At 48.5% G+C, this 14,930-nt stretch overlaps 1 protein-coding gene across 1 annotated transcript in view; it reads right to left on the bottom strand.

Moving 5' to 3' along the window:
* The window catches only part of NXN (nucleoredoxin), a 69,091-nt gene that overhangs the window by 24,194 nt on the left and 29,967 nt on the right, over positions 1 to 14,930 (bottom strand). Inside the window, exons 2-3 of the mRNA XM_081172155.1 lie at positions 838 to 955; positions 102 to 235 (exon numbers count right to left, since the gene is read on the bottom strand). Of these exons, the coding sequence (XP_081028281.1) occupies positions 102 to 235; positions 838 to 955 (252 nt within the window). The remainder of the gene's footprint in view (positions 1 to 101; positions 236 to 837; positions 956 to 14,930) is intronic.

Here is a 14,930-nt window from a genome sequence, read left to right on the forward strand (position 1 = left end):
TCAGTTGTAAGGGGAAGGCACTCTGCACATGCTCGCATGCACCCTTGAGCTCCATTCGCCACCCACACCCCCAAAGTGGTAAAGTTAAGAGCATAGCTCACCCAGTGTGCAGAGAAGTAAACGCCAACGTAGGAGCCCTCAAGGGTGCTGCTCTCCTGGGTCTGGCCGTTATTTCGGAGGAGAGGCCCAGCAACCACGTCGCCGAATGGCCGGGCCCCCCAAGGGAACTCCAAACCTGGAGCAGGAGCGGGAGGAGCACAGCATAAAGCAGAGAAACGACTAACAACATCACAGCAGCACCCCATCTGTCTCGACCTGTATCCCCCCAAAAAGAGAATCCAAAATGGTGTCTGCCATCATGCAGGCCCAAGACTGGTGTCATTGCAGGAAAGTGCATTGTGGGAAATAAATATGGCAGCTAGGTTCAGTTGCCAAGCACTGCTTAAACCCTCACAATGGCCCAGGAGATGGAGAAGGCAATTGGCCCACACTTAATCCTCAATGGCATCTCCATTGACTCCCTGCCCCAAACCCTGGAGAGCTGCTGCCAGTCAGTGTAGACAAAACTGAGCTAGATAAACCACTCCTTATATTGAGATTCTAATTAAATCAGCCTGTAATTCCGAACAATGAGGACTGGAATCTTGCTTTGTTCTTAGGAGAAGAGCTGGAGCTTCCTATGCCTCCAAGAAGTCTTCGGTGAGGTTCGCCTGAGTGCATCGGCGTGCCTCAATCTCTGCCATGCTCTCAGAAAAGGGCAACCGTGACCCACGAGAGGCAATGATGCAAAGATTCCCTTTGGCGTGACAAGCGAGAGCATTAAACACACAGCCTTACCTTCTGGGTCATCTCGAATTACCAAGAGGCCGTTCCGGCACACAACCTTTCCCGTAGTGGCATCTATAAATATCAGCGAGGGAATGTTGGACACTCGGAACTTGTTCCAGAGTTTCAACTGGAGGGAGGGGGAAAAAGAGAGAGAGAGAGAGAGAGATGTGGTAATGAACTGCAAAAACAAGGAGTGAAGTTATACTTAGAATCCTCTTGCCCCTTCCACTCTCCCTCCTCCCAGTTGCTGCCTCATGGTTCAAAAGCTCAGACTGTAAGCTCCTTGCGGCAGGGACCTAACTGGCTTTTCCGGTTACAACCAGAGGCCATTTTGAATCGAGATGGTAACTGTTCAAAGCAGCGCTGATTTTAATAAACAAATTCAAAACCACACGGATTATTTTGGGTTTCTTAGATGCCCCAAGTGGCGACAGGTATGATAAATTAAAATTTTTAAAAATAAGGTAAAAAGAACAAATGAAGAGACCTCCTGGATTAGGCCAATGGCGCCCCATGTCTTCTCACAGTGGCCAATCAGATGCCCACAAGCAGAACTCTGCCCACTCATGAATGGCAGCAACTGGTATTCAGAGGCATGTACTAACTGCCTCCAGCAATGGGAGTGGAGCATAGCTCTTGCAGCCAGTAGCCATCAACAGCCTATCCTCCATGATTTGTTCAATCAGTACAGTAACGCTGTACTGTTTTTAACACTGATTGGGAGCCGCCCAGAGTGGCTGGGGAAACTCAGCCAGGTGGGCGGGGTATAAATAATAAATTATTATTATTATTATTATTATTATTATTATTATTATTATTATTATTATTATTATTATTATTATCATCATCTTCTTTCAAAGCCATCCAAGCTGGTGGCCATTGCTGCCTCCTCTGGCAACAAGTTCCACTGTTTCACTATGTGCAAGCTTTTCTCTAGTCACTCTCCCCATGCCATGCATAAGATGTCGGATGGCGGTGATACTTAAAAACGCACCATTTGAAATCGTTGGCCTTCCACCAACATGATTGTATGAGCCATGTGCAGATTCATTCGGAATTGATTCATGAGCAAAGACAACAGCCCTGCCAGGTGGTCAGTTCAACCTCGTAAAACTTCAGCTGCAGGAGCTGAAGCAAGGTGGGGTTGCGGGGAAGGCCACACTCTGGAAAATGCAGTCCTCACTCAACCAATCGCTCACCCTGACAACAGCAGGCCTGCACTTTAAAACATTTCCAGAGCCAAAAGGGGCTTTTTTATGGAGTTTCCGCAGTCTTTAGAGGAGCTTCGGAATGTGTTTGCAAAGGCTCTGGACGGAGTGTCCACTTAAAGGCGGCTAAAGCCTTCTGTTTATTTGGCCGGGCTTTGCAGCCCTTGAGACCCAGAGGAAGGGCGGCTGGGGTTGCATCAGCTTTCCTTGGCTTGGAGACAGGCGAGCGGGTTTCTCCTCCCGTTACAAGTCAAGCAATGTGGCAGCAGCTCAGATGCTTAAGTGAGCTGGAGAGGGCCTGCGCAGTTGGATCTCAGGAGGGTCAAGAGAGAAAAAAAGGTCAGTTTTGCCAGAGAGAGGGAGAGAGAAGAGACGGAGGAGGGTGGAGAAGGAAGGGGAACCAGGCAGCCAAGAAGATCAAGTGGGGGAAATAAGCTCCACATTTGCTCCATTCACTAAAAGGATTGATGCTGAGGTCGCGTCAAACCCAAGTTCTTCCTAGGCTGGGAGGCTGCAGCTGCTGTCTTTCTGAAGCCAAGTGCTCTGCTGCAACCAAACAATGCAATTCAACGCCCGCAAGCTTCACTCAGCATTGTGTCAGCGAATAACACTTACAATCTGAACTGTATGGAATTCAAACTGTAACACACTAAAATACGAGAAATAAAAGAAGCAATATTTTTTCAAAAAAACCTCAAAACATACAGCACCTAGCACAGGGTAGGACAATTGTTATTAACAGGCAGAACAAAAAAAATTCAAGTGGTCCACGGGGCAGGGGAAGTTAAGGGAATCAATGCCTTGATAGAAAGAAGTATGTGTCATTTGGACTACTGCAGGGGTAAGCAAAGGATAAACATTCCTTCTTTTTTCCCTCTCCCCACCTTATCCGTTTTTCCTTTTGTGTCACGTCCTTTTAGAATGCAAGCTGGTGTTATTTAGACTGATTTGTAAGCAGCTCTGTAAGCTTTTCTGGCTAAGCAGCGGCGTATAAATGCTTTCGATAAATGGTCCAACTTTCTAGTCATGATTGATATGGCAGAGAATACATGAGCAGTGGTTATTTCCTCTCAGCCTTGCAGGCTGAATTCTCCCAGCTGTTCTTACAGCAACCCTGGAAGGTAGACTGCTATCCAACCCTCCACCCAGCGCCACCAGACCACAGCAACCCATGGCACTGGAAACCTGCAGGCTAGACTACTGCTGTGCAATATATATGGGGCTGCCTTTGAAGGTGGAAAGAGTAAATCAAATTGTCAGTCTCTAGCAGCCACCCTAGGGACGCGGGTGGCGCTGTGGGTTAGAAGGTTGGCGGTTCAAATCCCCGCGACGGGGTGAGTTCCTGCTGCTCGGTCCCTGCTCCTGCCAACCTAGCAGTTCGAAAGCACGTCAAAGTGCAAGTAGATAAATAGGTACTGTTGTGGTGGGAAGATAAACGGCGTTTCCATGCGCTGCTCTGGTTCGCCAGAAGCGGCTTAGTCATGCTGGCCACATAACCCGGAAGCTGTACGCCGGCTCCCTCGGCCAATAAAGCGAGATAAGTGCTGCAACCCCAGAGTCGGTCACGACTGGACCTAATGGTCAGGGGTCCCTTTAGCTTTAGCAGCCACCCTAGCTTGGTCCCTAAGATATGTAAAAATGGAAGTTCCAAACAAGGCATGCTGAAATTCCTACAGGTGAGCCATTTTCACTATAATCCCCCCAGAGACTATTTTTTTTGGGGGGGGGAGGGGGAACAACACAGCAGGAATTCCTCCAGCAGAACCCAAACTCCAGTGGCTTATTCCGTCATTATTCCCTGAGCATACTAGAGGGATGCCAAGATCCCTCTCACTCCGTCTTTTCTGGAGGCTGGAGAGATTCCTGCACTTTTTTTAAAAAATTAGCTGTTCCCGTTAAAAAGGAAAAAAGGTCTCATCCAATATTGCTAAAAAAACTCAGAGAACAGGGTGTGTGTCTCCCTCCCCACTTCAACTCTTTCCGTTGCTAAGCTACAATGATCGCTTCAACAGCTAAACACTCTTGTAGCTTGCCTCGCTCGATGGTCTGAAAACACCACAGCTCATAGCTGGTGCAATCCTGACAGTATCAGTCTCACAGGGGGAAAGAGGGCAGGCTTCAGGAAGCTATCCGCAAGCCTTGCAAGCCCGGTGGGAGTTCCCGCGGGCTCGCAAGGCTTGCGGGCAGCAGCCTGCAGCCCAAAGCACGGGGCGCGCTGCACAGCGTGCCCCAGGTTTCGGTTCCCTGACCTGGTTTGGAGGCTGGCGGGGGCAGCCCCACAAGCTCCGGGGACAGCGGGGAGGTGCAGCACCGCCATCCCGCAGTTCCCCGACTTGGTTTGGGCTTCAGGCAGATATCCGCTAGCCGTGGGAGCCCGGCGGGAAGTCGCGCCGGTCTCCCAAGGCTTGCGGAGAGCTGCCTGTTCTGGGGGCTGGGGTCGGGGGAAGCTCAGGCTTCCCCCGACCCAGCCCCAGCCCCGTGCCTGGGGGGGGGATTTCCCCCCCCTTTATTTCCCCCCCAAAAAACTAGGTGCATCCCATGGGCCGGTGCATCCTATGGGGCGAAAAATACGGTATATATCTGTTGTTGACTTTGCGTTCATATTGAAGTTGTATTTTTTTTGTAGATGCATAAAACTTTTTTTTAAAAAAAAGTTTTTAAAATGGTATCAGGGAGGGGCAATTACTTCCCCGAACATGTCCCTTGAGCCACCTTTTTAAAAGAACACAGACTAAGAAAGCCATTTCCAGAACTATCCCAGATGCAAGAGATTTTTCTGCTTCTAATTTTCTTTGAAATAAACATTTAAAGAAAAATTTTGGGGGGTGGGAGGAAGAGAGAAAGCACAGAGGTGCCTTGCTGCTTTGGAATGAAAGCTCAGCTGTTTTCAAGCTTCACAAGAGGCTTTTTTGTGCTGGGGGGGGGCGGGGGGTAAAAGCTTAACCATAATGGTAACAGATCTTTTATTCTGTTAATTCTCTTTGCAGCAACCACCACTGGCCAGGCGGGAGAAAGCGGATTTGGTCTCGTCAAGGTGTCCAGAGAGACCTCCGAGGAGACAGCCAGAGATCTTGCATGCTGACAAAACCCGGATAGGGCAAGCGGGGTGGGGAGCTTAGTATGAGCCAGCCAGCTTCAACAAGGAAAGAAAACAACTCCGGAAAAGAAAAAGGGTGAGGGGACACTTGGGTGTGGAAGGAGAGGCCAGGAGAATCAAGTGGAGAAAGGGGTAGGGGAGGAATTTGGGAGAAGGGTTCTGTCCAATGACATTCACACGCTGGGTGCAGGTCTCCTGACAACTATCAGCCTCTTTAACAAGCTAGCATTCCCTTTAAACATGCCAGGCAAGAGGGGTTAGGATTGGCATCCTGGGCCACATTCACACCACATGTTTTAAATGATGCCACTTTAAACAGCCATGGCTCCCCCCAAAGTATTCTGGGAGCTGCAGTTTGCTAAGGGTGCTGGGAGTTGTGAGGAGACACCCCAACTCTCCTCGCAGAGACACAATTCCCAGAACGATTTAAAGATCAATCCCTCGTCACAGGAAACGCTAGGAACTGTAGCTCTGGGGGGTAAGTAGAAGTCTCCTAACCACTCTCTGCACCCTTTACGAACTACAGCTCCAGGAATCTCAGTTTGAAACCATACCAAACCTTGCTTAGCTTGGCAAATCTGCTAGCAGTTGTATTAGGATCGCCATATTTCAAAAAGTGAAAATCTGGACACAACACAGTTGCTGAACTTTTTTCCCCCCCCCAAGCGAAATCTTTCCACTTTCCACTGTTTCCGATGGCCGAATCCTGGCTATGTTTGGGAAATTCTGGACACATGGCAATGCTTCTTTATATATCTGCTCAAGCCCAACAGCAGGCAGAGCCAAAGACAATGATAGGCAGAGCCAACTGAAGTCTGGTTTTGGCCCCATACCGCTTCCTGCTGAGTTCTATGGGTGGAGTGAAATCAGATTAAGGAGGAGGAGGATGACAGCAGATTCTGAGCTGGTTGCAAGTGTGGTGCAGTGGTTAGAGTGTAGGACTAGGACCTCAGAGACCAAGGTTCAAATCCCCCAGTCGGCCATGAAACTCTCTGGATATGACCTTGGGGGCCAGTCACTGTCTCTCTCAGCCTCACAGGGTCGTTCTGGGCATTAAACGAGGACAGGGAGAACCATGTATGCCACCTTGAGCTCCTTGGAGGGAATGTAGTAAGCAAATAAAAAGTCCATAGCCGAGCATGTAAGCTGCCCACGTCGGGTGGAAAACACAGAGAGAAAGTAAGCCAAGGGGCCTTCCCCCAGGAAATGGCTTCGGAGATCGTAGCCACAACATGAATCACAAACACCCAGGGTGGTGTGTAAACAACAACAAGAAGAAAATAAGAAACAGACGTAACCGCCCCCCTCTCCTCCGAACGCGTGCACAAACACACACCCCCTCCATGGATCACAGTGAACTTGGCTCCACGCACCGTTTTCTTTTGATTTGTTTGGATACCACTGCAGCGAGCGCCAGGAAAAATCTGTCCGATTTGTCATAACAAACCAAAGGTAAACAGAAAAGCATTAGCCAATTAAGCAGGAATGTGGCGTCTTAGGACGGGGAGGTGGCGGCGGCTGCTCGTTGCCAACCAGGGCCGCTTTTTGGGAGGGAAGGGCACAATAGCGGGGTTGGTGGGCAGAGGACAGTGTCCCTGGGAAGCAGAGAGGGGAGTCTCACTGGACCCGATGAGCCGTTGGCAGCGGGACTGTTTGCGAGGGTTTAATGCCACCTGCCACAGAGGGAAAGCCCAGACGGGGAGGGCAGGCGGCTGACAGATGCCCTCCCTGGGGACCTTGGCCTTACAACTTGGAGGGATGCCTAGGAAGCCCAAAGCCAGACCACAGAGAGAGAGAAGGCCAGGCCAGGTGGCTGAATGGGGCCTTTCCGCTTGCGTCTGATTTAACAGAGGCTTTCGGCATCCGCTCCAGGGTAGGATACAAGGGGAGATTTATGGAGGGCTGGAAAAGGAGAATCAAAAGTACTGTGGATAATTCTTTTTGGAGACTCAGCAAGCCAAGCTGCAGCCTTGCAAGCCAATCCCCTGAATCTTCCTAGACTTTTTACCAACCTTCACAAAATCCTCCAGGGGAGGTAGAGAAATGTTTCTAGTCCATAAGAAACGCGCCTGGCCTACACTCAAGGTCAGTATCATCACAGAGCAGCACACTGAGGGCCTCAAAGGCAGAAAAGAAACAGCAGAGGCATCTTGAAAACTTTTGCAGACTCCACAACTGGGAGGCAATAATGTAAGAATAACATTGCTGGATCGGACCCAGAAGCTGTTGAAGTCCAATATCCTGTTCTCAGAGTGACATGAGCGCAACAACAGCCCTTTCCCCATTTATGATTCAACGGGTAAATTCAGGGATAGACTGCTCCTAAACTGGGAGGTTCCACATAGCCATTGTGACTAGTAGCCATTGATGAGGCTTCTCCTCCTCCATCTTTGCCGTATCCCCTCTGGCAATGTTCCCCACATGTTACAGCCATGAGTTCCACAAGTGTGTTGGGTTGTGTGTCCTGAACGCCCCGGCCTTCAGTTTCTCTGGAATGACTCCCGAGTTGGAAAGTATTAGAGAAGTTTCTTCTCTTCCCCCCTCCCTATTAATCTGGAAAACAACGAGTGCCACACCATTTTTCACAAGTCGTATAAAAAGTGGAAGTCAAAGTGTTGGCAGGTTGCAGCACCCACTGTGGCTGTAGAGACTGATACAGGAGAGACATGCTTTGTTGCAGCCGGGGCAGAGGAAGGCGTCCAGTTGTGCTGCTGCAGATGCACCATGGCGTTTCTTCTCTCTGCGCTCCTCCCAGCAGTCATTTCTCCTCCGGTCACTGCTACAGATACACGACCTGACTGCCTATCTCCAGGCACTGTGGTCGTCTGCAAGGGAATCCCACAGGGCAGAGTTGATGTTGCCAGCCTTTGTGTCACGTTTGCAGACATTTCTGTAGCGCAGAGTTGGTCTGCCAAGGGGCCTGGTGCCTGAAGCGTGTCCTTGGGGATTCTGCTATCTTCCATTCTGTGAACATGACCAAGCCAGTGTAGACGTCGCTGAGACAGGACGGCAAACATGCTGGGAATGTGGGATTGGGAGAGCACATCTTTCTTTGAGTTTCTGTCCTGCCCTGTGGTGCTCAAAATCTTCCTGGCGCAGCGCACGTGGAAGGGCTTGAGGCATTGCTCCTGGTGGGTGTAAGTTGCCCACAACTCGCCTCCATAAAGCAGCATGCTCAAAACGCAAGCCTAGTAGAGCTTCATCTTGCTATTGGCCGTCAGCATCACATTCTCCCATACCCTTTTGGAGAAGCGACCTATTCCCATAGCTGCCTTGCCAATACGCTTGTCCAGCTCACCACTGATAGAGAAGTTGCTGGTTATGGTGGAGCCTGAGTAGACAAAATCATCTGTCAAATCAAATGTGTGGTTACCAATGCTGATGTGTGGAGGTGCTGATCCAGGACGTTAACTACACAAGAAAACAAATGCCACGGAGCAGACCTAGAAGGCACGTGTATAGAAAGTAGCCCAAGGGCACAAAGGTAGACATTGCTCCACTCACTTTCCCCTCTGGCCTCGCCCACCACTGGCACGCGGCCCTTGGAAGGTTTCCCAGATAGAAATGTGGTCCTCAGATTGAAGAAGGTTCTGGAACATTCAGATTGACTTCCCTGATCCAGCAAGGAAGTCCCCACATTCAGATATTACAAACATATTCCTAGCCTGGTTACTTGGGAGGCAACTGGTGCTTGTCACAGGCAACCAAAGGCCACTTTTTAAAATATAGCCAGCCTCCTAGGTCTGACTGAGCACAGGGAAGCAAAACTCCCCAAGATCCAAGGGTGAACTGACAGCTAACCCCTTAAATCTTCAGATATGCAATACCCAGGTCTGGAGGAATTGGGGAGAAGCTACAATTCTCTCTCTCTCTCTCTCTCTCTCTCTCTCTCTCTCTCTCTCTCTCCCCGTTCCCCTCCCCTCCCCCCAAAGATAATTAAAGTCAGTACATTCCGGATTCAAAGAGGCTCTTGCAAGCTCTGACAATCCTGACCTATAGCAGAAAAGCAGGCAGGCAACAGTTGGAGCCAGAAGGTCTATTGAATGCATCCAGACACCGTCTGGCGTGCTGGATCCCAGCCCGTTCCCTTGACTCCAGAGGCCCCCAGGATCCTAGATCTGGATTTGTCAAAACAGCTCTGGGTCTAAAAGAATAGCAGCAGTTAGCACCTCCTGTCTAAGGAGGCTTATTAAAAGGTGGTTTTTAAAATACATCTATCTATCTATCTATCTATCTATCTATCTATCTATCTATCTATCAGCTCAGTGATTCCGATGTACTCACCCACTTTAAAGCAAAATTTCCTTCTCTCCAAACCGGAAAAATCTTCCGTTCCCCCTTCTCATGGAAGCAAACAGGTGATGGCCAGTTGGGATTCTGATCAAACTCATTTTGGACCCCCAGGTGAACACCCCACTTTGCGGTGCTAGCACCCACCTGACTCTGCAGAGGAAAAATCTGGGAAACAACTTCACTCTAGAGCCTCTCCAAAGGGAATCAAGATGAGGAAGCTTCATTCAAGTTAATTAAAAGAGATATTATATTATGGTGGATTTTTCAAAGACAGTCTGTCATCGGAAGGGGATTCTGGTCTAATCCCCACCCACCCTTGGCTTTTATCAGGACAGGGTGACGTTTCCTCACAAATCCCTCTCTAGACAAGAAGGAAATTTACCAGAGCTCTGGTTTAGAAGTGCATGAAGAGTGTCTTGGAGGAACAGTGCAGTCTATGGGAGTCCCCTGGACTCAAAGATGCGGGAGACCAGAGTTCAAATGCCCACTTGGCCACACAACTTGCTGGGTGACCCCTCACTGTCCCTCAGCCTCTGCTTCTCACAGGGTTGTTGTGAGAATAAAATGGGAAGGAAGAGAACCATATCCACCACCCTGGAGGACACAGTGCGGTTATGAATGCTATGTTTTTATATATAAAAAAGAACTGGACCCCCAGAGCTTTGATCTTGCCAAAGCAGTTCCCGGCTACCTTCTTCCTGCATCAGAATTCACTGCGTAGCAAAGGAGGCGTTTTGTGCGCTACGGAACATCTTTTCCCTCAAATCCGACAGTGGGAGTAAGCGAGGGAGGCTTTTGTTCAAAGTAGGGCAAGTTCATTCATCCCCGCTGTGCGCCGTTTCTCTTTATCCCCATTCCCTCCTTTCAAGCTCAAAAGGGCCTCTGAAAAGGCAGGATCCGCAGCTGGCTCCAAACTCACCTGCTAGCAAAAAGAGACGGGCCTACCACCGGGAAGAAGAGTGGGGGGAAACTGCAGCCCTGCGGCAGGAACTGACCGGTAACACCCACAGGCTACACTCAGAGCATCAAAGTTTATTGGGGAGAACACACAGAGACACACACACACAGGATTTTAGAGCTTGATTTGGCTCTGTAACTGGAATATTGAGGGAAAGGGACATAGCTCAGTGGAACAGCATTTGCCTTGTGTACAGAAGGTCACAGATCTAACTATAAGGCAACTTCCTATATTCCTAATCAATCAGTCTTTAATAAAGAACCATGAGGACCAGAACCCTGGTTCATTTCCAGGGGAACAGCTGTTGCTCAGGGATACAGCATGGGGAAGGTCCCAGGTCAAACCCTCGTATCTCCACATAGGGCTGGGAATGTCCCCCATCTGAAAACCTGGAGAGCTGTTGCCAGTCAGTGCAGACAACCCTGAGTTAGATAGAACAATGGTCTGACTTTGTATAAGGGAGTCTCTTCTGTTCCGTGGGGGAAAGAACCACAGTTGTTTTGTTTATGTTTTTGCTATCCTGAACACAGCTATTTGGGGATCATTAAGACATTAATTATTCCCAGAACATAATTTTATCAGGAAATCCAAGTGCTTCTAGGTAACCTCTGGTCCTCCTGGGTCACAGAAATGTGACCAGAATGGCAAAGAATTTGTAATTTTCCTCTCTCTTCACTATTTAAACTAGAACAGCTGTTTTTGTTTGTTTTGTTTTGTTTTGTTTTGTTTGCTTGCATGCTTGCTTTACCTTGAGCCTAGCTGAGTGTTCCCAACAATAAAATGAAATGAAATGTACCCAAGGACACCAGGCGAATAACACAACAGGAATCTGCATCCCCTACTTAAATTCTGAAGTGGTACAATTCCAAGGAAGGACTGTACCATTTAATGCACTGGGTATCCTTCCTTCTCCATTTTCAACCTGTAAAATGGAGAACAAAGCAGCCTACTTCACAAGGGTGTTGCAAACTGGGAAAGGGAAAGACAAAAGTACATTACAAGTGCTTCATCATCAATAAGACGTTGAGATCCAATCTCACACTGAATTTAAGAAAGAGGCAATCGTCACCTGTAGAACTGTTCAAGACTAGAAGTTTCCCAAGAGTTAAGAACACTTATATAAGCCTCCTAGCCAATCAGGGAGCCAAACTAGGAACCAGCCAATCAGGGAGCCAAGCTAGAAACCAGCCAATCAGGATTCCTTGCTGGAATCTAGCCAATCAAAATATATCAGCAGGGCCTGAAAAAGGCGGGAAAGTTCCACCCTTTCTTGGTCCCGAACAATGAAATGAGTAAGAAGCGCTGTCGCCTTTGGGCCAAAAGGAACTGGATTTGAGCCAACGGATGCCAGTAGCATGAAAATGCAAAGAGCTGAGAATGCAAAAAAAGGGGCGAAGTTGCAGAAGAGGAAGGCACTCGATTTAAAAAAAACAACCCCATTAGCCAAGGAGGAACAATGCACCGTGATACAGTAGTTGTTGGCTATGGAGATCCCTGGGTTGGCGGGCCGAGAAGGAAACGAGCTGACATGAGTCCAAAGCCCACAGAAAACCCTGCTAGCACTTTTCAAAACAAAGCCGTCAGCCTCTGTTCTAAAAAGGAAGAAGAAAAAAAAATCTCCCACTTACCGGAACTGGGAGGAACTCCAACTCAGCAGTGGCCAGGGAGAATGAGGCAATAAAAAGGACATTACAGAGAGCCTGGCTGAATCAGATAAAAATTCAGCTTTCTATTCCCAGACTGGACAGGCAGATCCCCCAGTCCTGGGAAGCTCACAATCAGGACATCAGTAGTGTAGTGGCAAATTCAGTAGTGCAGGGTCCGTTCACGATAGGCACAGCCATGCCCCTTCTAAGTTTATAAAACTCTCTAATAACTATAATAATTAGGGGTGCATTGCAATGCTTGGTGCAGATCTCCATGTGTTTGTTGCCTTTCAGCTAGATCTACTGTTTTCTGTGCAGGCACATGGGCAAATGATTTGAAGTGATCAAATACCTTCTTTCAGTGGGACTCAAGTTGTGTTTTCCATGAAATTCCCTTGTAGGGAACAGAACTTGCACTCTCCATTCCCTTGAAAACCCCTTGTGTTTTCAGTGCTCCTAAATGCTTAGTTTTGGAGTATACAGAACAACTCCTTCTCAGTGTTTTTCCCATGCACCATCTCCAGAGTGACCCTAGGAGCCCGTCCTCAATGACTGGCTCACCTCCTTTCACTCTGATTGGCCCGAATCAGTTACAAAGGAAAAGGAGACCGACTTCTCAGTGGCTAAAAAGCTCCCATTTCATGCTGTCTAGGCTCTAAGATGCTGAAGATGGGGACCCTGCTGCAGAAATAGCATCAAGAGTTTTCAACATCCTGGATCACTGTAGGACATGAAGGCAATAGCCATCTTCAGCTGTTGTTTCCCAGCAACCGGGACTCGGGGATAAACCGCTCCTGAAGCTGGAGGTTCCATTTACCCCTCATGACTAGTATACATTACAGAGGACATAAAAGGTAAAGGGACCCCTGACCATTAGGTCCAGTCCTGACTGACTCTGGGGTTGCAGCGCTCATCTCGCTTTATTGGCCGAGGGAGCCAGTGTACAGCTTCCGGGTCATGTAGCCAGCATGACTAAGCCGCTTCTGGCGAACCAGAGCAGCGCACGGAAACACCGTTTACCTTCCCACCGGAGTGGTACCTATTTATCTACTTGCACTTTGATGCACTTTCGAACTGCTAGGTTGGCAGGAGCAGGGACCGAACAACAGGAGCTTACCCCGTCGCGGCGATTCAAACCGCCGACCTTCTGATCAGCAAGTCCTAGGCTCTGTGGTTTAACCCACAGCGCCACCTGTGTCCCTTAACAGAGGACATACTAAGGTCAAAGAAGGGTGAAATCAGCTCTGTGAGGTGGGGGGGGTGATGGTGAGGAAAGCAATATTTCACGAGGTCACCATTCCCCCATCAAGACCTCTCATTTCGCCTTTACTCATCCAATAATGCTCTATATCACTTATTTAGGCATTTGTACACGGCTGTTCCATGACACAGCTGTCAGGGTTTCCCCCTCTCCCATTCAATCCTCACAACAACCCTGCAAGGTAGGAGAGGATGAGAGAAAGTGACTGGCTAAAGGTCACCCCAACTCAGCGTCTTGGCCAAATGGGGATATGAAACTCAGGTCTCAAAGTCTCTAGTTCAACACTCTAACACTACACCACACCGGCTTTCTGTTGCTTAAAATAATGCAGAAAGTACCGTACTCTTTTTTCAAGGGGTATAGTTCATTTTTAATTTGCAGGATGTTCCATTAAAGCAGAGGGCAGTTCAACAATAACGCACATCACACACTCATGGTGTGAGGTGGTACAGTCCTACTCGCACACCGCAGGATTCTACCATCTCAGGCACGGAGTCTCAGGGCAAGTTCCTGAGATGTATGTAGGCCTTTTGATGTTTGCCACCCGCCCATCCCACTTTTCACCCCCCACCTCCCTCAACCATCTCTGCTCCTGTCCAGGCTTACAGGATTTCTTGTACATTCAGCAGATGTTAAGTTAGGACATGCTCAGGCAGAAAAAAGAAGTTTGGGTTTAATTTGCTCTAATTATTTGCATTCTTGGCAGAGGCTCCCAGCAAGCAAGCAACAGAGCAAGACGTCTGTTCGAAAAAAGGAAAAGGGGAAAAAGAGGTCCTTTTGCAAAAAAGATGCCAGAGATCCATCCCACCACAAAGATGGGCTACAGCTTTGCCTACAGATGTGCTCTCCCCTTTAAGTCATTCACCCCAAAAGTGTGTGTCAGGGCTGCAAGAGAATTTGCACCACCCCCACAAGAAGTGCATGAACATGAATCAAACCAAAGCTGAGGGGTTTTTTTAAAAGCCCAAAGAATCTATGCAGGTGGAGATCGCCCACTGTGTCTCTATATAATCTACTACTCTGGGCTTACCTTCTTTCAGTCAGTGTCTGCTGGGAGTAAGGCAGGTAACGGATCTTTATCTTCTGCATCAAGTGCCATTGGATCATGTAACCACTCTCAACAGACAGGCACAGCAGCAGAGGTTGCCCCTTGTGTCTCTGCGTGAGTTGCTGCTGTAGGTCCTAAAATGTCTACACTGGCTCTCAAGACATTTCTAAGCACAGTTCAAAGTGTTGGTGCTGACCTTGAAAGCCCTAAACGGCTTTGGCCCTGTATACCTGAAGGAGCGTCTCCACCCCCATCACCCAGTCTGGACATTGAGGTCCAGCTCTGAGGACCTTCTGGCAGTTCCCTCACTGCGGGATATGAAGTTACAGCGAACAGGGCATAGGACCTTCTCGGCAGTGGCGCCCGTACTGTATTGCGGAATGCCCTCCTATCAGATATAAGGAAATAAACATCTATTTGACTTTTAAAAGACATCTGAATGCAGCCCTGAATTGGGAAGGTTTTTAATGTTTAATGTCTCACTGTGTTTTTATATTATGTTGGAAGCCGCCCAGACTGGCTGGGGCAACCCAGTCGGTAGGGCGGACTATAAGTAATTAATAATAATAATAATAATAATAATAATAATAA

Source organism: Podarcis bocagei, assembly GCF_964188305.1.
Source record: "Podarcis bocagei genome assembly, chromosome: 15".
Lineage (NCBI taxonomy): Eukaryota > Metazoa > Chordata > Lepidosauria > Squamata > Lacertidae > Podarcis > Podarcis bocagei.